The 26,232-nt window shown below is 34.1% G+C and overlaps 1 protein-coding gene across 14 annotated transcripts in view; it reads right to left on the reverse strand.

Moving 5' to 3' along the window:
• LOC106668733 (heterogeneous nuclear ribonucleoprotein L) overlaps window positions 1–26,232 on the reverse strand; it is a 74,397-nt gene that overhangs the window by 45,363 nt on the left and 2,802 nt on the right. For 7 of the 14 annotated variants that reach the window (XM_014397732.2, XM_014397734.2, XM_014397729.2 and 4 more), the window contains exons 1-5: window positions 20,377–20,598; window positions 20,161–20,293; window positions 19,614–19,660; window positions 19,220–19,286; window positions 9,409–9,494 (exon numbers count right to left, since the gene is read on the reverse strand). In XM_014397732.2, coding sequence (XP_014253218.1) covers window positions 9,409–9,494; window positions 19,220–19,286; window positions 19,614–19,660; window positions 20,161–20,238 — 278 coding nt within the window. In that variant the 5' untranslated portion in view covers window positions 20,239–20,293; window positions 20,377–20,598. Of the gene's footprint in view, window positions 1–9,408; window positions 9,495–19,219; window positions 19,287–19,613; window positions 19,661–20,160; window positions 20,294–20,376; window positions 20,599–26,232 lie in introns of those variants that run through there. The other 7 variants (XM_014397735.2, XM_014397730.2, XM_014397727.2 and 4 more) reach the window with 2 other exon arrangements.

A 26,232-nucleotide genomic window follows, 5' to 3' on the forward strand; every position in this document is an offset into this window, starting at 1 on the left:
AAATTAAATACAATTATAAGTTGCAAAAGTTAAACATTGACGATACGTTGCAATTCATTTGCAATAAGTCATTTTCGTTTAAGCCATAAATAACGAGTGTCAGTAGTAATTGCTTTTATCCTAATACTCTGCATTTCTCGATGAAGATTTGCAGTTCTCAAATTTGTAAACAAGCGAAGCAAATGGCATGTATGGATCGCTAGTACTAAAATATATAAAATATAAAATACCTGCCGATAAAATATCTGATATTTAGTAAATGTCATTCTCCTCTGAAGAGGTAAACGCGAACGTTCATTAGCAAAGCCATAAAGAAAGATACGAAAAAACCCGATAAATATGTCATTATTTGTTAAATTCCAGCTTAAGAACTGAATTTCTAAACATAGTAAACGACTATGCCAGCGATCAACCAATTTGACATGACACGTGAGAGAACATCTTTGACATTAACAAAAGGTGTAGGGACTTTACATGTGAACAGCAAAACAGGTCAAAAAGTAGCAAAACGACAACAAAAACCCATAAATTTTGATTAGCATACTTACATTACTACGTTAGAGCTTAATTAGTTCAGTGTAAATCATATTCAATTAATACAGTCATGAGTTAATCAAAAAGAAGATAATGCATAAAACCAAAATTCCGGACTGGTATTGGTATAGAGGAGAAAATGATTCTGACCGACTGCCAAGTTGGATTTGATTAATTTCTCTGGCAATAAATACATTTCAAAACCTATGATAGGACGAGGTTATTATTAGAGGAACGGCCCATTAATTGTTCTTCGCGCTCGTCCTTAAAGCCTTAATTATCTTTTATTTAAAACCATCTTTCTACGGGAGCCAATTGAAATGAGCCGTAAATGTGCCTCCCTGGTTACTCGACAGAATTACGACAGCTACGGTATTTATATTATTTTTTAATTGGTTCTCCGCAACTAAAATAACAAGGAATTCCTCTGTAAGAACAAAAAAATTGAGGTATTCACGATTTACATGTTGTTAGATTTTCACCATAGGGCCGCACATGGCGACTAGTAGCACCAACTGTTGTCAAAGGTATAACACTTTTTGAAAATTTGTTATTATCGGTAAAGCTTTTGTTTTCAGTTGTGAAGGAAGAGTAGTTTTTTCAAAATGCCAAAAGTTAGTCGAAAAATAAGACTAATTAATACTTTGATTCAAATGATTGGTGTGAAAAATTGTCCGATCAAATGGGAGAAGTGCTAGTTGAAAATTTATAAGATATACAAATTAAATCACTGCCCTGCTTAAGCAAAACAAATATCTGAACTGACCAAATAAAGATATAGAATAACTGGTTCGTGAATCCTGTAATGAAAATCTTTACACTGCATAAGATAGCTGGATGGTACGTACGTACATACTTAGTTGATGAATATCCCACGCCTTCACTATAAAGGAGGGTAGAGGATAAGTCAGAAGGTAACAAAAGAAATGTATTCATCGAATTTAATTAAAGCGTATTTAAAAATAAATATAGATAACATATTCAATTCACGCCGACCATGTTTCTTACCTAAGTCCTAAAGGCTAACAATCTAAAGGCTCAATTCTATTCGATTTAACTTAACAGTTACCAGGGGTCCCCTTACATCGAAAATGTTAAGTAGACGATTCTAACAGACTACGTCATCATTTGTCTCTGTCTAACACGACTTAACACAATTAACATAACCCTTAGGGTATTTAGATTATCGTAATGAACCAATCACCAAATACTACTCACACAGAGCCTCGTGTAACCTGGTCACTATTGTCCAATTGAAACATCTCAATTTAAAATAAAAATAGTAACAAATTGATTAATTTCCCTTATACAATTCATTGGTGGTTTGCTAACAAAAATACTCCTGGCATGACTGATTGCAAATACTCTGATAACGAGCGTCATTTTCACAATTTGTCAATGTGACGTTAAATTAACGAACCTTCAAAACCTTTCAATTTAAATACAACGAAACCATTTTCAAGAAAACTTAATCAAAATTTTGTTGTACATTATTATGAGAATAATTCCCCTATTTAAGCAAAATATCGCTTAATCCAATTAAGATTAGCAGAACGAGCCTCGCTGATTCATGTTGCCTTCTTCATTACAATCAAGAAAACGAGTGGCGAAAACATTTGTTCTACATATTTAAATGTTTTGAATGCCTAATATACCATCATTTAGAAATTGGGCACGAATTTTCCATAAAAACAGCTAAATACAAAAATATTAAAATCCATGTACTTTCATATTAATATTATTATAATTATGAGGAATGGGAAACAACCGCGTAGGTGTCCGTTATAAAATAACTGTCGAACACCTTTGTAATTGGAATAGGCTTAACATATGTGGGCAATATGTTGGCATAATGGGGCACGGCTGAGGGCAGAGATCGCTGTTCGGTACCTCAGGACTGTAGGGATTTATGTTAATTTATTGGATGAATGTAATTTAGTAGCGTGAAAAGAAGGGGTAGTTTAACCCGCCCCGAGCAATATCGAGTACTCAGGGTGAGTGTGTGATGTCTGGGGAGTAAAAGTAAATTATTAGAGAGAATGGAGTAGGGTTCTACCCCACCACGATGAATATCGACTTCTCTGGGAGAGAGATTGTGGCCAGACTTTTATGTTTGTATCAGGTGTTGTGTTTACATTAATTTATTGGAATGAATGTAATTTATTAGAAATGTGTGGTGTTTAGTGACCGTTAATCGATAATTATTCAGAAATCGTGAGATGCGGTCTGGTGTGATGTAGGTTTTAGAAAAACGTTTTCTTTATCGTGCCAATGTTTCCATCTTTATTGAGATACAGGGAAAACAAACACCGATGACTCATGAGCCCTGAAGATGATCTCAATAAAGATGGAAACGTTGGCACGATAAAGAAAACGTTTTTCTAAAACCTACGTCACAACAGACCGCATTCTCACGACCTCCAAATAATCGATAATTTATTAGCGTGAACGGAAGAAGAGTTGCTTATCCCTGCCCCGAGGAATAGCGAGTACTCTGGGGGGAGTGAATGTGACCGGTATTCTATGATGTATATGTGATATATAAATATGGATTGTATGTTTTGTGTTTATTATGTAGACGATAACTTGTACAAACGAGAGGCTATGCATTTTAGAATATTGACATAGTATACATATAAAAACAGAAAGAGTCATTAACCTGATCGAGACGCTCAAGTAGCTACAGTAAACAAACAAAATACGCAGAAAAAGCCAGAAAAATATGGAGGGAAGGAGGGCCCGCGATGTCATCATGTGTTTGTAAAATGCCCATATTACATATTATGAGGAGCATTTACGATCTTGCATTCCTATGGTTGTAACAGTTAACTAGGAATCAAAGCAATTATTTTGTTAGTTTACCAATGGTTGAACAAATACAGGAACAGAAAACATTCTTATCACTAGGAAAAAAATCGGGCGATATATGGAAAGAGGCTTACTTTGGGAAAGAGAGGAAAGAGAACTTTAATTAAATAAAACCCCAAAATAACCTAAACAGATGGCCAATTATCAAATAAACACTGCTCCATCAAAGTGTTACTTCCTTATTTCGTAAACAACTTTCTACCTTTAAAAAGGCTTTAAACGATATAAATTTAAATATTAAACAAGGTTGCCTGGATTCTTCAAATATAGCAAGCACAAATATTTACCACTTTCGAGGGAGGGTTGAAAAAGTCCACTAATTGCCAGGTGAACGGTTAACAAATAAAAAGCGCTCTGTTCAGCTATTTCACTAATTCTACTTTTCTGCTTCCGGCAATGTTGCTGAGGCATTTATAGATACGGTCAAAAGAAATTACTTTTCTTTTGGACCTGAAGATGATGAAAGGAGACTGGGAGGAGGGGTTAACGTCCCCAAGCTCTGCAACCATCCGGCTGATTGTACTTCCTAGTTCCTGAGTTCAGTCTTTCGATTCGATCCTTCTTTTAAGGAGTACTATGTCATTGATATGTCGTTAAAACTCAATTCCTCGGTTTTCTTTGTATCCCAGGTTATGTCTCGATTGAGCAGTTGCTTCACATTGGAATGATGATACGAGTGGATGTTTTTTCCTCCACATTGTATAATCTACAGTTGCGATCATCATTCGGTATGCCAGTGTAGTGTAGTTGTTTTCTCAGATGCCAGATACAGGTTAATAGTCCGATCTGAGTTAGGAGCAAACAATTAGAGTCCTCTCTAATTGTTTGCACTTGGTGAGCGTGTTTTAGCATAGGTTTACTGTGTCTAGCGCCCCTAGAGTTTATCCCCTTCTCCTTTTGTCTTTTTTTTTGGATCCATTCTGTGATGGGGATTTTGTTTGTTTTTGTTATACCAAGAATATATTCAGGTCTTGCAAATCCTCCTCTGGACAGTGTGTCTGTCTTTCCGTTACCCCAAATTCTTTTTACCCTGGTACCCAAGATCTCATCAGGTTTTTGTTTTCCCAGGTTTGGAGATTCTGCACACATTCTCTCATTCTCTGACTTATTTGGTGTGGTTTTTTTATATGCTAATGCTTAATAGCTCTGCTTAGCTGACTATTTTATGAGGAATTTTTTGCCAGCCTCTTTTAAGATTTTCTAGGGCACAAGTACTGATGTATTGTATTTCAGCTTGAAAGGCCGATTAATAAGTTCGATTGCTCATGTTTTGGGCTAGTATAAAAAATGCCCGATCATGTGTTTCTTCATTCATGTGCTTTGGTAACCATAATAGCCATCTGTATTCCATATGTATGTATCTGATCTTCTTCTTGTCCTTGTAATCTGTTGAGACTTTATAGAATGTTGTGAAAAGTGTTTTCCGGGATCATGTAGTGAAATACCATTGCTAAGAAAGGGGTCTGAATTTATTGATTGTTCTGTGCCCGAAGTGTTTAATTACTTTTCTTTTGGTTCTAATAATCGGACGTGCGTTTGCGTTTACTCACCTTTACTTGTACTCAACTTCAATTTAAGCTTTTGTTCTGGCGAAAATGAATCTACCAACTTCACAGATAGTAGCACAGATAGAGGAACGAGATCTTTTCCTTCCGTTTTAACTCAGTTCAGTCTTATTTATTACGTTTTGTCACGTCCTGTTTACAATTGTACAACTCCGCTTCACTGAAACTCCTCCGCAAATATTGCGGGCTGATGAATTCTTTTCCTCACAATTTATAGCCAAATTCTGTAACCGGCGTAACTAAGCCCTAATTGCTTTGAAAGAAATGAACAAAAGGGACGCCTAATGGTGCCGTTAACATCCTCATTCTGACCCTTTATACCCGTAATCGTGTGGTCCCGGGGGCAAAGTAGAACAGCGAACGTAACACGATTATCGGATCTAATGGGTCCTGGATATTGTGACGTAACACTTAAAAAAAGTCGTTAAGGTAAAGTAAAATGGCATTAATTTATCCGTTACCGCACACAACATCTTTAATCAATTTTTAAATAAAAGAAATGTTGAAAGTTTGTTAACAAAAATAATATAATCCAGTTTCTATAAACCTTTTCTGTAGCATTGCTTAAAATCATTTAAATCTCCTTCCGAATAAAAGAAATAATTTTTATTTTCACAACTTGTTTTAAGGTGAGTTAATCGTTTAAAGACTCGCTCATCTAACTAACTAATGGAATGGCGATATTAAACTTATTTAAGATCTGCCTGTATTGTAGGACGATGAATGTGTTGTGTTATTGAAGGGAGGAAAGAGAAAGGACAAAGATCCATTCTATCAATATACACTAATCTCACAATAGTTTATAATTTCTGAAAATACACTATACAAATACATTTTACCATACAAATTAAAATGATTAACATTATGCATATTTTATGTACTGAACAAAAAAATAAATAATTATTTGCATAGCTTCCTAGCTTCCGGCCGTGTTTGACGAACCCTCCGCTATTTATTTTACGTTGTCATTTATTACGGATAAACATAAAAACACTAAGCTTTTATTGAAAATTGACTGCAATGACAAAATAACCCATGCCAAAGAGTAAATCTTAATCATCTATTTCTAATTCTTGGAAGAATTCTTTCTTCAATTCCAATAATCAAGCAGAGCCAATCGGCAGCCTGGAATGCAGAGAATGCTAAATGGCTGGGGGTGAACTTTGAGGCTTGAATCGATATTAATTCAAATTTATCGGCGATATAAGAGGGATTCGGCAAATAGAAGCCACGTAGTGTTTTACTCACCACCTTCTAAAATCAAAACCGATAAAAGTCTAAAGATGCTTGTTGTGAAAATGGAAATGTGATAAAAATGTATTAACCTTTTAAAAGGGAAATCTGTTTCAAAAATAACTACCCTCACAACAATCCTAAAAGTATTGACAATGATGTAGTTCATTGCAAATATCATGTTTGCAATTATGTTTATGCCACAAAATAAAAATTAAGAAAAATAAATTATGTTTGTTTTACCGACAACCACTAAGAATAAAATAAACAAATGTATACTACCACCTAAAGTAAACTATTATCTATCAATGTGCACTATTGTTATTAAACACGAGTGTAGGAAGCAAGTATTTCCAGGTTTTTACCCGGTTGGATCCCAGGAGTAAAGTTCTGAAACGATTTTGCTGCTATTTGCTAAGTCGGCCGACCATCCAGTAACCCCAGTCATTAAAATAATTTAAGTTAAATATCAACAGCTCGGATATGATTTTAAAACGACACCAATAAATTTGGTACGTCCTATTTTACTATTAAACTTTTATCATTCATTCCATCTTATTGTTAGTAATAATAACATTTAACTGACAAATTTGACAAAAAATAATATTCTTGTAAACATCAATGAAATGAAGGAAATTCTGTTAATTTTTTTTTTTAATTTACGAGATCAAATAAAATTAAACAACAATGCATCGCCAAATAAAACACAACACAAACAATATTTACGGGGAAGTGGACTAGAGTGACTCACAAATTTATTGGATGTAGTCAAAGAATATGGAGGAGCGGATGTCAGGAGTTTGTACATTTAGAAGGCACGGTGCCAGGACATTAGAAAGCCTAAGAATCCTATAAACACTTGTAGAACACTTTTTTATTTACAAATATCAGCTTGAATTTTCTCCCCATTATACAAGACAAATTTTTAACCACAAACAGGAATGAGAGTGAGAGAAAGAAAGAGAGAGAGAGAGATAAGAGGAGAGAGAGAGAGAGAGAGAGAGAGAGGGAGTGGGAGAGGGGTGAGAGAGGAGAGAGAGAGGGAGAGGGGAGAGAGAGAGTGAGAGGGGGTGAGGGAGAGGGAGAGAGAAGAGTGAGTGAGTGAGAGGGAAAGAGAGCGAGCGAGAGAGAAGAGTGCGTGAGTGAGTGAGTGAGAGGGAAAGAGAGCGAGCGAGAGAGAAGAGTGAGAGTGTGTGTGTGTGTGTGTGTGTGTGCGTGCGTGCGTGCGTGCGTGCGTGCGTGTGTGTGTGTGAGAGTGAGAGAGAGAGAGAGAGAGAGAGAGAGAGAGAGAACGAGAGAGCGGAAGTGACAGAGCGAGAGAGATATAGTGTTGCGTGTGTGTGTGTGTGTGTGTGTGTGTGTGTGTGTGTGTGTGTGTGTGTGTGGGCGCGCGCGCGCGTGTGCGTGTTGTAAACGGCATTTAATTTTTTCACTATATATGAGAGGATCACTCAAATTAAACGCTTTTATTTGCAAAAAAAAACTAATTTGATTTAGCATGTGCAGATCCTCATTCCAGCAGTCCATGAATATGGATATATTTCTATTAAAGGGACTTTAATCAGTCAATCTTACAGAAGCTAGAAAAGGTGAGACCGCTCTGAACCATTTAAAATTGAAGTTTTATCCCTTAAGCGAAACAAATTTTACAAGAGCGTCAAAAGTTAAAATATTTTTAGCATTTTATTGGTCGTTTATTTTTCCTACTTTCCTAACAAACACGCTACTATTTTGGTGACTTAAAATGACATTAAACTCAGCCGTAAATAATGACTTCACTTAACTCGTTTTGAACACTTCTTGTGGTTTACAAGTTCCATTTGTCACAATCAAAATAAAACAAATCTTTTTTTACCGGGTTAGTAACTGCGACCAAAATTGCCGTTATAAGTTTTGATGAGTACGGCCTACATGGATATATAACTGGCGTGGATTCGTATGTCGTACGCGTGCGGGGCTATAAGAATGATGCTCTCAAAATGACAACGTAGGTGGTGGTTGGTGAAAAAAAAAAACAGCCATAGTCACGTTTACTATTCTCTTCAACTTGACGGATGATGGTACCATGCTCGGAATACGCTTCCAGTAAAAGTCTTGAATTGTCCTAAACGTCTCTAGGACTTTTACACTTCTGAGTTGACTTTATGTCATGTTCAGTTCAACAATTTCATTCTCCTTTGAGATATTTGAGGTGAACGACTTGCGTTTTGTCAGTTTCATTAATTTTGATATTATGGGATATTAAAGTAAAGAATATACTCTTGCACAGGACAAACTTTTATGTAATGTTACTAGCCTTACTCCGACAATATGAGATTATTGATATGGCGTGACATTTAATGTTTTTGTACGTTTTTTGCGAGTTTTCCTGGAGAGCATATATTGGAGGAATGAACAAAATTAAGGGAGTTTGTTTTTATATCAAACCTAACTCATGATTACAGTACAAAAGCTATTGTCCATTAAATTAACCACGCAAAAGCTATGCACAGAATTTTTTTAAATAATCCGTAATTTTTTTGAGTAGGATTCAATTTTTTCTTCAAGGATGAATAAATCTTAGAGACAATCTTAGCAATAAATTTGTAAGTAACAAAGCACACAAACAAACCGCCCGATTCCTTCTGACTTCGAGGGAGTTGTTTCGACACATGTCCAGTGGATTTAAGAGATAGTCGAATATATTTACATGTGTTTGGGGATTCCGTGAGAGATTAATCGTTTTTATGTATTTGCAACACAATGTAAAATAAGAAACAAACCGTAAGGAGAGTGCAACCGTACAAGATCAGGACAAAGCTGAGTTAATATATTTTTTAAAGAGAATGTGGGAGCAGGGTAGGAATTACTTTATCTCGAGCAAAAAACGTAATCTTCTAGATGATTAGCGTAAACTCAATTTACGTTCACAACTTATAAATTAAAAAAAAACTGGAAATAATATAATAATGTAATCATATATGAATTTAATCGATACCAAACTAAACCGAAAGCCAAGTAACCAACTTCATATTTAAATTATTGCACCTATTCATTAAAATACAAGTGAACGAACGCTACTATAATTTGTAACTAGAAAAATATATACTTGTAAATATAATATTAACACTCACCTTAATCACAACACTAATGTATCGGGCTTACAGAACGGTAAAACTGAAATTAAATAAAAACATATTTCTTTTAGGTTATGAGTATTAAAGGATATTCAACCATGGCTTGAACACCATTCTTCTTGAATATGACGATACGGAGCACTTGGCCGTTTGGTTTGCAAATAGTATGAAGTACATCCTGAAACAAACATAATTCATTATTACGATGGGTCTGTGCAGTTAAATCTTAGCTAAATAATTTTTCTATAATTTTAACTCCTAATTTTATTTAAACAGGTTGCCAGCTCATTAAATTATAAAAAAAACTCATTAGCTACTAAACAACTATGTATGTCGTGCAAATGCAAGAAAATTGTTAAGTCAAATTAAAATATTACGTAGAACAGACGACTACACGAAAAATGGTTGTGTCGATTTTAGAATAAGGTTCCTTTATTGTAAAAGTATACTTCGTCTGAGCAAATGGGACAGTCAAAACATTTTCGCTCTTCCTAAACGTATATGCGATGGTGCCTTTTTGTAAAATAACACAATTTTCAATAATAAGGAAAAGAAATACTGTACAATATAAATCTTTTGCATTAATATTAATTTTCTTTATGTTTCCTTATTTTCCCCTATCACTTTTTAGCACGTCATTATGTTACGAAACAGTATCAATTTGCAAAAGAAAAAAGAATTTTTTTGTCATTTACCACTTTGTAAACAGCAGCTAAAGTCGTGTCGACCAATCAAACACGTAGGCTAAGCCACTTTCGTAGAATGCATTCTCACAAATTTGAATCCCAATAATAAATATTTTTTGGACAGAAAGTGATGATTTCGATAGAAGTCACGATATATGGAACCTGATGAAAAGACCATAGATTTCTCCATGTCGTTCTTCTTTGAAAAGAAGGGATGTGGCTGAATGCAGTAATATATAACGAAAGCGCCTTACATTAGATAAAAGGGCGAAACAATGACAAAAGCATGATAAATCTCGGAAAATGGAGATAGATATTTAGAAATATTCTAAGGGACAAAAGGGAAAATGGGAAGAGCTTTTTTGCGGGCAACAGGTCGTATATTTTCCTTACAGCACCCGAACAATATACAATTATTTAATTTCTGTCTCTTATTTTCCACGGGATATTTCATTTTGATAATATGTAGTTAGAGTTGTTAAATTGTGCAACAAAAGTAATGGTGACAAAATATATTTAACATCGCCAGCCCTCTCTCCTTTAGCTTTGCATTTCTTTTCTTATATTTCTTGCGTTTTATCTTAGAACCTCGTCAATTGTGGATAAAATAAGACAAATTACACAGAAAGACAAAAAACATGTATGTGAGTGTTCACACTACCCCAGATAATCGATATTCCTCGGGAAATTGGGGATGAGCCCCTATATTCACGCTAATAAATTACATTCACACTACCCCAGAGTACTCGATAGTCCTCGGATTAATTGAAGATAAACCCTGCCATTCACGATATAAATTACACAGACGCGCGCGCATCATTCACGCTACCCAATAGTACTAGATATTCCTCGGATTGTTTTTAACAAACTCAATTCAGAGAAAATAAACATATCCAATCGCTATGGATAGTTGATTTTGTGTCTGGGTCTCCACCGACCTTGGCCATCAAGCCCCGATAACTACGGCTTTTCATCAATTTAGTGTATACCTAGACCGTTTAATCCAGTATTCATTACATCTTGTTTCGGTTTCGTAGAAATTTCGGACTGCTCGCCTCAACACTCAACAAATTGTCAAACCTTCTTTTCTTGGATAATACAGTAATCATTATAATGAAGACCTATCGGCCAAAGGAAAGGAGCAGACACGTAGTTAAAGCAAGTAAGAAAGAAGTCATGGCAAATGGTTGTGTGCATGAGGTGTTGGATGAGTGTGGACTAATGGTCCGTTACCAAGAGGGAACAAAAATATCCTCCGTGTCGCCCACCTGTACATTTGTAACCATTCCCGAAATACACGTTCTCGAGTCCCGGTTAGAGACGAGTAATAGCGATAGAGACGGTGAGTTTCTTAACCAATTATCGACATCAATCGAATCTCAAATTCGGATTAATATGAGTCAGGTGGCTAGGACAGCTAGAACAGACCAATTAATTCAACTATTCCCCTACTCAAAGGGAACTTAAATTCGGCCAAACCTATCCCCCACTAAACTGAACACTCATTTGTACGTGTCCGCGGTATAAATAGGTGTAAGAGAGACAGAAGAGTTTATAACTATAAATAGGATCGAATCGTTCTATTACGTACCACTAACATTCCTATGTATAAGAAAATGGGTTCGAGCTATTAATTATTGCACATTACTTCAAATAATATTCCAGCTATTTGTTTAGACTAGTTACATTTAAACATCAAGTGAATTTGAGTTTTAAAAGTTAATTATCACGATATAAATATAAACATTAATTTTATTTTCTGTTCGTCCTAGATCGAAGCTGTTCTAGAATGCGTCCGTTGTGTGCTTAATAGGTTTAAACCCAGTATCATCCTTTTTTTAAAAAAAGATAAGTTTCTACTCACAGTAAGACTTACTGTGAGTAGGAACTATCTTTTTTAAAAAAGGATTGAACGCCGCACTCACTCCATCAATCATCATTTCCAGTATCATCCCTTCTACAATTCAAACAATAAATTTACAAAAGATGAATACGAAAAACAAAACTAGTATCCGAAGATGGTCAAATGACGAAACACGTCTTAACAACACATTAAACCGATAATATGCCGACCTAGATGATCGGAAACCGAAACACCGCAGATCTCAACACAATATCATCCTGAAATACTTTTGAGTTTTGTTCAGTAACATATTAAAAAAGGAACGATTTTTTGATGCTCCGCAGGAAAAATACTGTTATAAATTAATATCTAATTGATTTATTATTTTTTATGCAATGTGACTGCATAAAAAAATTAGTGCCACGAGCGGATTCATGGGTTCAAGTCCGGCTCGTGACACTCATTTTTCAACTCAACCTCAATGTGCATAAAAATTACAAATCAATTAAAATAATTACTTTGTTTAATACGACCAACTAAAACATGTATATGTATAAAACATGTATCTTTAGAAGATTGCAGATTTGTTTTAACATTTATTATTAAATTTATTACATTTAACAATATTTTATTTTGTTAGTATTTCTAGATTAAGAAAGTTGGAAAACTCTTAAAGTTATTAAACTGGTAAGGTCGTTGGACTAATAACAGGGAGAGAATACTGTGTAATATAAATGTGGTATGAAGGAGATCCATGCAGAATCGGAGACCACTCAACGCCATTGAAACCCTACCAGTTTATGATGACGTGGGGAAAAATGGTTGGAAGGAGTCTCCTACCCTGGGACCGTGTTACACCCTGACAGGCTTTGACACTCGGGTCGATAAGAAACGTGCACAACTTTACAATTACAAACAATCCGGGATAATTCCTCGGTCGTGGCAAAAATTGTGATAACGTGTATACAAAAATTTTTACTTCAAAATTTATTATTTTTGAATTACCGTTGATGTTCAATATACAGCCGATGTACAATTTGCAGTTGCAATATATGCAGTTGCAACCGGTAAAAGGAATAAGGTCTATGAATAAAGTGAGGATGAAAAATAAAATTAATTAATTAGGACATTGCGGAGTCAGACTGTTGGCTTATTTATGAAGGAAAAAGAAAGATATTGCGACCAGGATTTGCAAAGGTATTGGCAACAAGAGGCACATGCGCAGTTCCTTGTCAGGAAGAATATAGCGATGGCGATTTTTTCACCTATCCGACCCAACCCAGGGCCGCCACCTCGGTACACAGCAGTTTAAAATTATTTGAACTTCGCTTTCAGTCGAAGTGCCGACAGCTTGTCACTGCCAAGGAAATGTCGGCCCCTGAAGAAAATATGACGACACATGCGACAGCTTGAGCATTTAGGGCGATTAATCTCTATTCTCAATGCAGCATTGAGTCATCATGAGAAGTTCTTCAATATGAGTAACACAATTCGTCTCGTCAAAGACAGACTGATTCTACGGGCACAGGAATATGAAAAGGAGACATCCTAACCTCTACAGAAATAGTTATGACGGAGTGAGTATATCAATTCGTTGGATGACAAAGATAGTTCTAATACTAACGTACTGTTTTTCGCCGTTATCAGGATTTCGAGCGCTTAAATGCTCATCGACAGGGTAAATAAAATCTACAGGTACGTATAGACAAATCGAAATCCATATAATAACCGCGAAAAACTTTTTGTAAATAGAACCATTGTTGCCATCCAATAGTTAGCTCCTTATTCGAAGAATGATACGGGAGAGATATCCCGTGAAAGGTCTTTAACGATCAGTCGGGTAAACACAGACGAGACCCGACTAATCATAATAAGGACCACCGCGCAAATTCCATCTCATTGCAAAGGGTGTATGCAATACAAATATACCTTCAGGGCAAAAGGGATAAACACAAATCGCTGTTATTGCGGTTGGCGACAGAATTATCAGAAATAGGGGTCTGAGAGGGAAGGAACGTCCGAGCCGACCCGCACTAACTCACTTACCTAGAGACTTGAATAAATTATCACTCTTTTCAATATTTAATTATAGTTTCTTAAGTAATTAAGTATATCTAATTCTCGTTGAATATTCTTAATTAAACGTTACAATTTAAGGAGAAAGGCATTTACGGACTTTACTTTTAGGTACCGTTCACTTGCAGACTTTTTATCTCTCGACTCAACGCATGTAACGTACTTCTACATAAATCCAATTTTCTTTGTAGAAACAATAATTCAGCCCATTTAAGTTTAATGATAGGGAGAATACAAGTGTAACTCCTTTGTACCATAAAATATATATTGATATGAGGGGAGTTTAGAGTCCTGGGAACGTATCAGTAGTTGTTTCTTAATAAGTCACATTAAAATTATATTTATAAATTCATAATTAATTATATTTCTAATTTACTGGATAAATTTGCTGTAGAAATTAAGTATGTAGCAATCATTTTTATAGACCTTATAAACCACTTCAATTGAACAGTTATTGATGTTTTTCCATGCTAGAAAATTAACTAATTTTATTTATACTTCATATGATTAATCAAAGTCTAAATTATATCTAGAATATACAATTGGGTACCTAATTTTCACACGATTTTAAATTAAATTATTCAAGTTCTCACTTAATGTTTACTCCTGATTTTAAATTAATGAATTTGTCTTTGGTAAAAATCTATAATATAGTAAGTAATATGGTCGGTTCGATAGCAGTCACTAGTGAATCCGAGAGATGGGTCTAAAGTTCGAAAAGTTCACGAAGTTTTAGTGCTGGTTTAAGTAAGATTATTAAAAGTTTGCCAAAGTATCATTAACTCTGTGTGATGAATCAACAATTTTAGATAAGGAGTAATAGTAAAGATCAACAACTATCTAAATCTACTGAGCTAATTAACTAAACAGTGCTAAGCCTTATCTCCTTAACTTTAACAACAGCATATAAAAAAATATAAATATATCATAAAAAATAAAACAAATTACACCCCGCATTCATCGAAGAGAAAACAGAGACACTGTACAGTATAACACTACATAACTGGATAGGTGTGTGGGTGTGAATACGTATAAATAAAAATACTTAAGGATGTCTGAGAGAATGGGTGATATATGTTTAGTTTGTAATTTGCATGCGTTGAGGGTTATAGGACTAGGTTAAAGACCCAGAGCCAAACTTTTGGACATGACCGAGGTTTAATCCCGAACTGCCCACATGACGTTTGTTAAAGGAATGTTTTCTTCGTATTATATACATTTATTTATTGAAAGCGTTGTGTAATAGTTGCGCAGTACGTTTACAGGTCATCACATGGTAATTATTTAATCACCCGACGGTCAATCTCAAAAGTCGGACAACCTGCTAACAAATTTAACAATTGAAATTGTACCGGACAGAAATGTTTTATTCACCAAAATGATTTATTACAACTTCTGCTGCACATTTTTTTTTTTTAATCAAAAAGAAATTTCTTAGGTTTATTGTTAATATATCGACTGTTCCAATGTGCACTCCAATTATAAACAATGATTTTAGTCAAACTAAACTTTTAGTCAAATCTAAATTAGGTGCTATTCATCAAATAATCACCGCTCACTGAAGAAGATAGGAAACAAAAATAAGTGACGGATTTTTGGCCAACTGCCACTCAACCTTAACCTTTTAAAACAAATCACTTAAAATGAACGATTTGTGCTTTCATTAACATGCTGTCGAACCAGTCTATTTTGACCTTACTTCACTGCACTTTTTTCCTCAAAAATATTAATAGAACAAATGCTTTCTGTTCTGGGGGGAGGGTCTGGAGGTTGCGGCGTTCTGGAAGGGGAAGGAAGCGCATTTCTATGTTAATTATGTGTGAGAGTGTGTATGTTATATTTATTTTTTTACTAATTTGGCAACCCAAGGAACAAATGAGGGGAAACAAACACTCCGTAAACAAAACAATACATTGACCTGAAACAGAAAAATCAAAACGCCCGAATAGGTTGTATAGTGCTTAAAACATGTGAGAAAAAAAAGAGAATTTTCACGCCCATTCAGCCGACAATCACTATTACAACAACCAATGGAAATCGACCTTGCCCATGAAATGATTTACTACACATACACATATTAAGTTTTTGTTAGAAATTTGTTGACTAAGTTAAACTGGGTAAATATTTGATTTTCTGTTATCGAAAAATCTACGCTTTGACTGACTTTGTACCATAACTTAATATGCACGAGATATTCAATCAACTTGACTTTCAAAGTTCGCAATTCCAGGCAGCATCACGGCGTAGTTATACAGTACAGTCACGCAGAGTGTTTATGCGTTACGGGTTTAGTATGCCGAAGCCGGCGTCAACAATACATGTAGTAATATACATGTATTTTAAAAGGGTAACTATTTTTATGTAATCCCTCTAAACTATCCCTAAACCTTACACATGTAGCTCACAAAATGCTTCATGTCTTTCAAGGTATTTAGGTTTTTTCGTGTTCTCATTAAAAGATTAACACCACTTCTTGTGGAGATAAATGCATCACAACTTAACAATACAACAAATGCAATTTTTTAACTACCGTCCATAGTCAGCATACAATTAAAAGATCAATATTTGGTGATCTAGTGTACCCTAATTAGACTCCACACCTCAAAAATGATGAGATGTCTTGAAATAGCTGAATATATACAAAAAGCGGTTAACCATATAAGAGGTTTAAATTTCCAAAAATTCCAGGAAAGAAGGATGGATAAGAATTTACACACTGAATTTTTTCTGATACAATTGAAATTTACACAATCGGCAACAAAGAGTAACAATCTTTGAAAATTATATACTAAACTAAACATTTTTTCTTCTTAATGCGTCAAAGCGCTCATTTATTTTAAAATATTCGTCTGATAAACAAGTCTAACAAAATAGGTCCCGCAGTGATCGTATTAAGGTTTATTCTCTATATTAGATTTTTAGGTAATTTTATATTTACTCAAAACCTAACCTTAAAAAACAATATTATGACGGAAAATAAAGTAAAGTAGTAGATAATAACCTAAAACTTCACGGTTATGATTGTAAACGACTTTTTGATATATTAAAATTACCTATAAAGTCCATCTTTGAATATGCCTCTACATGTGAAAGTTAATAATCAATGAATGTTACTCGATTTTGTACCGGCAAAACCGCGGTCTTTTGTTGTGTGAAAGTGGAAAGGGTGTGAAGTGAATAATCGTGAGAAGTTGCTACTATGATTATCATATCCTAGGTAAAAAATAAAGCTTTATAACTAGTAACCGGAACATATTTACGACCATATCTACTATGACATGCATAAGCTAGGCAATTTATAGTAATATAGGTATTATAGGTAAATTAACTAATTTGAACTAACATTTCCTAGAGCATTAATTTACCGTTGGCAGAAAAATTTATTGGTTTTGTGAAATATACATTTGCTTCAAGCAAATAGTGATAAGTCATTTGGGTAGTTTAAACCAATTTAAGCCAATCGAGAAACAGCCAAAGCAAACTATTCCAACTATGGAATTACTTACTTTACAAAAGGTACACAACCCTCGAACTCTTCTTTAGATAAAATCATCGATTTAAGGATTTAGTAGGTTGTACGATAAACGAATTGTGTCGACCACCTTGGCGTATGTGTTGTTTGAATTCTTTGTTCTTATTAGTCGAAAGATTTAATTACAGCCTATCGAAATGGTTTGACAGTAAAATGACAAAACAAATTCAAATTTTCTCCAACCGAAAGTATTTTCCATCGAGGAAATTGGCTGGAAAGTTTTATTTGTTTACCTGTTTACAATTAGTGACTGGTCTTGGTTCGTCTATCCACTCCCTCTATAAATCAAAAAGTATCCACTTTCCCAAGAGCAAACAACACTTGTTTTGACGGGTTGCTGGTTTCAACTGATTTAGACCGTTCGACGACACAATTCTCATTTCATATTAATGAAAGAATGAACAGGGTTGACGTTTGTTATCCAATAATGAAATCATGTCCATCATTGTCAACGGACTGTGAAAACAGCTCCCGCCCTCTCAAGAAGACCAGAAATTGCTCAAACTTTTCAATATATATTTGCATTCCATCCGTAACTTATTAATTCAATTTATACTTGGAAAAATGACACAGTAAAATACACATGATCGTTTCAACTTCGTGAGAAGACGAACATTTGATTTTGACTGACAATCAACCGAACAAACGAAGCAATAACTCACTTTCCATCCTCTATTGAAACATGCAAACCATCAACGAAAGACAAACGTATTTATTCTTGTGACTTCAAGAGCCTCAGCTAGCAAGAAACCGACTGTCTATTTTGATAAGACAGCGGTCCGAACAAAATGCTCTCGGTTTTTTTTCCTTACTCGGCTGGCATAGTCATGCAAGCACTAACAGAAAAAAATCCAATTTCGACTCGTTAAGCCCTCTTTTATTTGAACGTGTAATCGATGATAACGTGTTTATTTTAACAAGGGATATTGAATTTGTCAACTGCAATCTAATAGATATTGGAAAAATCAATTAATAGAAAATTATGAAGTGCAACAATTCTATTCTATATCACAAGTAAGCCATTAATTATCACACTGCGTACATGCCTTACCACTAATAATCGTTTTTAGTTTCCTAAACTATAAAACCTCCTAATTGGTAATACAATTCGAAAGGTGGATTCGCACTGCAAATCGCATAAAAAATTCCAACGTTACATTATATATAAGCCTGTGCTTACGATTTATCTAAAATTAACAGTCAGGATATAGTGAAAAAATATGTTACTCGACAACCTGATTTAAAACAGATTTTAAAAAATCGTGAGAACAGAATTAAAATATTATTGCGAAGCGTTTTTGCAGAGTGAATCACAGATGTTAGAAAGCATTATGTACCGGGTCTGTTGATTTCGTACTATTCAGCGTGTAATGTAAAAAGCAAAAAAAAATAGTTGGATATTAAAGGGTGTAGATATTAAAGTTTTTGTAGATATTCAATACGAATTAATTCCAACATTTTATCATAAACCTCATAAGTTGGTAAATTGTAAATTTTAAGGAAAGAATTGAAAGAATATATTAATATTAATCTATAAGTACAGAATTAATGTTGTGTGTTTTGATAGGTGAAAAAAAATTGAAGTTAATTACTGTATTGGGCGTAATCATGAAACTATTGTAAGAGTAAAAACAACACCGTAATAATGTAATGTTATGGTCAACCGCACATTTCAGGAAAAAATATATAAAAAAATAAAACAGTAGGAATTAAAAAATAATATAAGTGTACCTAAATGTTTCTATTTTGTTATGAGTTCCACTTACCACTGTGATCGGATAAACTGGGTTGATAATCGTAAATAATAAAACGTTATTCGGCTCACTTTCAGGCCTGTAATAAAATGTCAAGTATGAACAACATGTATGGTCAGCGCTATATGTATTCATGTACACAAAAATGCAAGTAAATCTCTTTAAAAAAACGAAAAAAATAGTTGATAATGTTGTGGAAGTTGTGAACGGTTGTTTTTGAACTACATCTATAATAATGATAGGAGAGATGGGTTCATGTTTAATGCAATCCTGGACAGCATTTCGTATATTTATGGACATTATTAACAATTTTTTTCGTGCTACCGATGAGTAAGAGGATGACTTCTTTTAACAACGGGATGAGAAATTATCCTAATATTCAATACAATTTAAAACCTTTACATACCGTTTCCTCCTGGGTTCGTAATTTTTGTTGTAGTTATCCGTATGATCCTGAAAACATACAAAATAATTATTTTATTACTAGAATAAAACACCATTTATAAAATTGTAATTAAGAACGGACGGACCGCCAGCCAACTCGACAAAGAAACCTACTACGCAATTGCAACTGTTGTAAAAGTTCAATTTGGTTTCGGGAAAATGGATGAAAAATATGCTTTTCCTTTTTTTTATACAACAAACACTATTGAAACGTTCACAATGGCCATAGAATGCGTCTTTATGAATAGTTGAGAGAGTGAGGAAGGGGAAAACTCAGGTTTTACTAAATTGTACCGGCGGCAACAGATATTTTTTTTCAATCTCGTCGTAAATATTGTACTGATTTGATTCAAAGAAACAAAGAGCAAATAAAACTCACTATATTCAGTGATTTTGAGAAAGAAATATTTGTTGATTTTAAATGTGTTTAAATTAAATATTTTGAAGAGTAAGAAGTACCGAGCGACGAAACAGTACTCGAGTAGAGAAAATAAGAATCTATGTCTTACCAAGAGGCTGAAGTCTGGTGGCATTGTGTCATCAACTAAATACCCTCCTCCTAATTCTTGGGCGCACAACGGAAACATTTTATGCTAAAATCTGGCTAGGATTCTCTATAAAACTTTTCTAAACTAAGATTGCCTAAGGGATTATCACATGTTTGAATTAGTAGTACAATAGCGTTGAGGTAATGAAACGGGTCACTGCCCCCTTAATAAACTTACACGAAGCTTCTGAGCCGACAACAGCAAAATACTATCACGACCTGAAGTTTCAAACAAGAGGAATTTTGATCTAGGGAGATAATCAGAGAGACAATTTTGACAGCGCTAACCTCATTATAATATCAGAAAATAAACGACTTAAAAATTTACAGCTGTTGGAAAAAATGTTTAGAAGAAATTATGAAATTAACAGCTTTTGTTTCGAGCACAACATAAAATATGAAATGTAAAGTTTTTAAAGCATATGGGAAAAAAGTAAAGTACTCGTAGTAATAATTAAACAGTCTCCAAAATGTAAAATGTAAACTTTATCGCATCTAAAATGACAATAAAAAGGGTAGCTTCGTGCTCCCGGAATTTAGATTTTCTATAAAACGATAATGTACATTACTGAATAGATTAAAATAAACAAGATACAAATTACAACATGCAGTTAACTTTCAAATAAATTGTTTACTGTGTCAAAGATAATGTAGGATAACAAAAAGTGGTATCATTGATGAATACACCAGATTTTTTACTTTTTAAAACAACAACACATTATATATATATTTACGGGACGAATCAGAACAACTTCCAACGACCTACGTAAAAAATGTTTACAAAAGCTGTTGGCATTGTTTTGGAAGATGCTATCTACACAACAAAAATAGCAACTAAGCAAAATTATTTACTTAAAATATAGTTCCAAATTGTACTCCATCCAACTTTTATTTCAATCATGACTAAGAGGCCTGAAAAGGTATATACAAATTATTGACTAACCTTATAACTAAACGACCAGGAAAACCACAACAGAGTGCTAAGAATAAAAACATAGCCATAAAATACGAATAGAATACGAATGTGAGGAAAAACCACTTTTACATAATGTATGTATTTCACAAGAGTTTCTACTACACCAATTTAAATATACCAACGAATACAAATTTACGATAGACAAGTATTTTTTGAGATTTTGTTTGATTCAGGATTGAGGATCATAAAAGAATTGGTGTTGGTGTACTCTTTTTAAGACTTTTCCATATTACGGTAATAAGTTCAAACATCAACCACTTGAAGTGACAATTCTAAAATTGAGAGATATCCATGAAACGAAGCATTTACATATCCACACAACTCTACTGAATTGTGAAACTGTTTACAGTGGGGGGGGGGTAAGCCGAGACAATTGACTGTACCCATCTCATGTTGTTTGCAGTCCGGGATATATACATAACTGGTCTTCTACATCATGCTCACCGAAAATTAATATTCCATATTTACATTCTCAATCATTCTTTTAAATGCATTCTCTCTTACATTCATCCGAATCAACAAGTAGAGCGATGGAGCACTCGATATTCATACATCAGCCATTTCAAACTACAGACCCACGACTTTAAATACACTCTCGCAATATATTTAACAGAAAAAGCATCATATAGAGCACCCCATTGTTACCGAAGATCAGAATTGGGGCTCAAAAGTATCGCCGCCTTGCCGTATATCCTATGGCTTTCCATCTATACTATTCGCTCTCTATACAAAGTAAAGTAAAGCAAAAGTAATTCCTGTCATACTGGTGGCTGAACGTCTAACGACGGGTATCGCGGACTTGAAAAGCAAGGGGCTATGCCGGGAATCAAATCCATGACCGCTAGCGTGACATATGTACATATGAGTTATGAGACAAGGAGTGAGACACATCTAGCAAACTTTCCCTGCATGCCGGACACATGGACGGAGCTTTGGACCAAAAGTGTCCGAGAATTAACCACGTATTCGACATCGGGTTACAGGAAATCAAATTTTTGCAATTATACAATGTCACTGTCCCCCTCCCAAAAGTTTTCATAAAACGATCGGCTAAATATACACACACAAACCAAAGTTAAAGAATATTTTTAAAAAGCCTTCAAAGGAGGATGAAATTTATAAAACAAAAGAGCTAGAAAATCAATCTGGGAATGTAATATAACAGAGCATTACAAAAGGACTAAAAATTATAACTACATTTCATAGATGAAGATTATCTAACAACTCAGTTATACATGAACAGTTGTACAAAAGGAGAAGTAACTAAGTTAAAAATCTGTGAAAAAATACATATATTTAAAATAAGTAAACTACATTATTTACGGCATTGTCACGATTTTCCAGTTTCCTTCACAAATATAATCAGCATCTAAGATTTAAGAAAATAAATTTCAAAACGTCTATCTTTAAGATTATTACCATTTACTTAGTTAATCTTTTTTAAACAGATAGCATGTAAGCCAGTCGAAACTTTATATAAGGAATAAACACAAACCTCCAGAATATAGTGTTTTTTCTATAGTCGGATACAGTTAAAAGGAAACTGTGATCAGTACACTTATGAAGTCCTAAAACCACTCGAAGAATGAACGACTCCAGAAATATTCAAGTGCTTCTGGTAGAAATTTGAAAAAAAATATATATATATAATTAATCAGCAAATACAGAAAGGTTTTCTGATAAATAACGACTTTCTATTGAAGGAAAATGATTATGGGAGGGGCGTCGGTGCCGCAACGGTTTAGACGTTGCCATGTAGGTAAAAGGTAAAAGTCCTGTGTTCGAATCCAGAGGCTCTGCACTCGAATCCGACTTTTTTTTTAAATACCGACCGCACGAGTTCATACAACTAACTCTTTGTAAGTGAAATGCCCTCGTTAAAAAAATAATAATATAATTTTTTTAATAAAAAAAAAAGATTATGGGGTTCGATTCATGAAACATATTTCACGAAAATATGAAAGTGTAAACAAATTGGTAAAGTTGTTGACAATTACAACGTAATCTATGATGACTGAACTTATGATGATTAGCAGATTTCGAGAATTTTCCCTAAATCCTCTTTACAAGCCGATTAATACAAATGGAAACGTGTATTGTACCCGCATATCTGTTAAAACAAAGGAAAATATTCATAAGCCGCCAATTCATTTGGTAGAAGAAAAAATGAATTGAAAATAAAACATTTGCAGATAAGGCGATGAACACAATAGGAACAAAGTAAATAAAAAATCGTTAAAAAAGGAGGGATTTAGTGACATATAATTCATGACAAATGCGTGGTGGAATGCGTGTTACAGAATTGATTGATTATTTATAAATAAAGTAATTGTTCTCATTGATAATAACTAAGGGGACTTAAAATAAATCAAACTTGTATAAACGCGAAAATCATCGTTTTATATTATATTATATACGTCGTATATTTTATTGCATGAGTCATTTAAGTGCTTCAACAAAACATTTTAAATGAAAACTAGTTGACTCACTAACCGCACGATACAACCATGAGAACTTTGAATTAATTGAAAACTATGGATCTACTCACAAACCGTTTTTCACAGTTATCCTGATTTCGAGTTCACAATGCTGATTGTCAGGCTGAATAAACATCTACACGTATGTTTGTCCAACATAAAGTATAGAAACATCGTTTTCATTCTATGAAATGAATATATTCACTCCACCTGAAATATTTCTATAAAAAAATAACCTTAAAAACCATCTAAAATACCTTTTAGACATTTCAGAATTCTTTTACAGGTGCAACACCACAGACCAAGAGAAGTTTGAGTCACAAATCAAAATAAAACCAATTTGAGTTTTATGAACAGAGAAAACCTACAATCTGTTTATCTGGCCTATCCAAATATGCCCTATTATCCGTCAATAATTACATTTATATTTATTTAATGACCTCACCAAAAATATTCATTTTGATTTGAATTTCCATCGTGGGGTATATATTTCCAAAGGTGTTCAACCGTTCGGAGACGCAAAATTTTTTTTTGCATTTGTAGACATATTTAAGATTGTTTTGCCCTGATGATGACCTTAAAATAGGTCGAAAGCTAGGCAGTAACAACTGAATTTGCTTTTTTTCTTCAAGACCATACCTTGATTCAGGATATTCGTGCAGTACGAAAATAAAATTATTCACAGCCCGTGTAATAATTTTTATTATTGTTTATTTTTTTATTTTTTTGCTTTGCCGGGCAGGGATCCGCCATGCCACCAATAATTTGTTGTTTCAATGTAGATTTTTGCTCATGATGAAGAAAAAGTTCAAAAACGTGCCGATTTTTCGTGATATATCATAACATCTTCAGGTTCTAAATAAAACAAAATACATGTTTTTAATACCAAATGGATCGGATGGCAAATACCTTTTCCAGATACAAATTTGTTTATTTATTTACAAGCAATAGCCCATTGACAATATTAAAATAATAGCATAAAGTATAATTTAGAAACCAATATTTGAATACAAAAATAATATTTGGAATTAAGAATTTTGAAAATAAGATTAAATAATTATACATACATATATGCACACAGCAACAATTAACACATACATATAGATACATACTTAAACACATACACCAGACATATTAATTGACCGTTGTGCAAGTTCCTCTCAACGTTTTAATGTTGGGTTGCATATTGACCAGAGGAATCATGGGAGAGCGAGAAGTGTAGTTGGTACGGGAAATTTTTGAATGGTAGAATACTGATTAATTATAGAATATTGATTGATGGTAGAATACTGTTTTAAAGCGGGTGTGGAAGAATGAATGGGACGTGAAAATTGAGATATATTATTATTAAGAAGGCTGCGGATAAATATTATATCAGACATATTTCTTCTTTCATGAAGAGCATCTTCATTAAAAGATTTGTTGCGGAAGGAGACAGTAATTTCGCTTGTATTTTATAATGTTTGGATGTTGATGTTGGTATTTGGAGACCAAACAGGATTATAGCGCATTTTAAAACTTGTCGAACTATTGAAGTTTAAAGACAGACTAAAGGAGTGGTTGCTGTGAAGCATGAGAGGATCTATAAAGCAATTCTAGAAGTTTGTATGCCCATTTGCAAATGATTTCTGTGTGAAGGAAGAATGTTAATTTAGTATCACGCCAGATTCCTAAATTTTTAGTCGAGTAGTATTTTATTAATCACATATTAAAAAGAAACATTTGTAACTTTACGGGAATAAGTGATAATAGAGAACTATACGTTACATCTTAAAACCTTCGCAGACCAGGTTTTTATTTGTACTCTAAAACTTCATTTTGCCTAAGTCCAAAAAACCTGCTTGCTTCCCAAATCGAGTTTAACCAAAATCACAATCACCGATATTATCAACTCGAAGGTTTCCTGGTTCTTACATGGCGTTCTCAGGCGAACAATATAGCCTTTTAGACCTTCCATCCAGGGAGAACATCGGCCCTAGTTTTTTTTGTCTTCAAATCACTTATCGAGGATCTCCAGTCAACATCGTCGCGAATGTTTAGAATTAGCCAAATCTAGTCAGTTGATTTACAGTCAGCTCTCTACATACAGGTATGTTTAACTAACTTTAAGTAAAGATATTTTTGAGGGACTGTCATTGAAGGACTTAGACGGTGATTAAATGCATATATGAAGACCTGTACTTGAACTCTGAATCGCTTCTTGGGTGGATGCACGATTTGTACGCTCTGCAACTCACGTGCTGAGGAGAATGTTCTCCATTTTGTTTCTGAATGCACTATTTTGGGGAAGATTCGTAAACTATACTTTGAGGGATTTACCTTATCAAAAGAAAAAATAATAAGTTATTGTACGGCTCAGAAGCCAGCCCAGGGCCTCATAGAATGTGCCCGCCAAGCATGGACCACAGGTACGACTTGGTTCATGGGCAGTCAGATTAAGCCGCAAAAAGTAAATCAATTTGTATCTTACTGCTTCCATTTAATAATATTCTTCAAAAGATTTGTGTTTATTTATCTTTATATTCATCCTTTTTATTAGTATTTTGCAGTGATATTTTATATATATAATCATCGTTTTATA

The sequence above is a fragment of the Cimex lectularius genome, unplaced genomic scaffold (genome assembly GCF_000648675.2).
Source record: "Cimex lectularius strain Harlan isolate CLEC.00 unplaced genomic scaffold, Clec_2.1 scaffold25, whole genome shotgun sequence".
In the NCBI taxonomy this organism is placed as follows: domain Eukaryota; kingdom Metazoa; phylum Arthropoda; class Insecta; order Hemiptera; family Cimicidae; genus Cimex; species Cimex lectularius.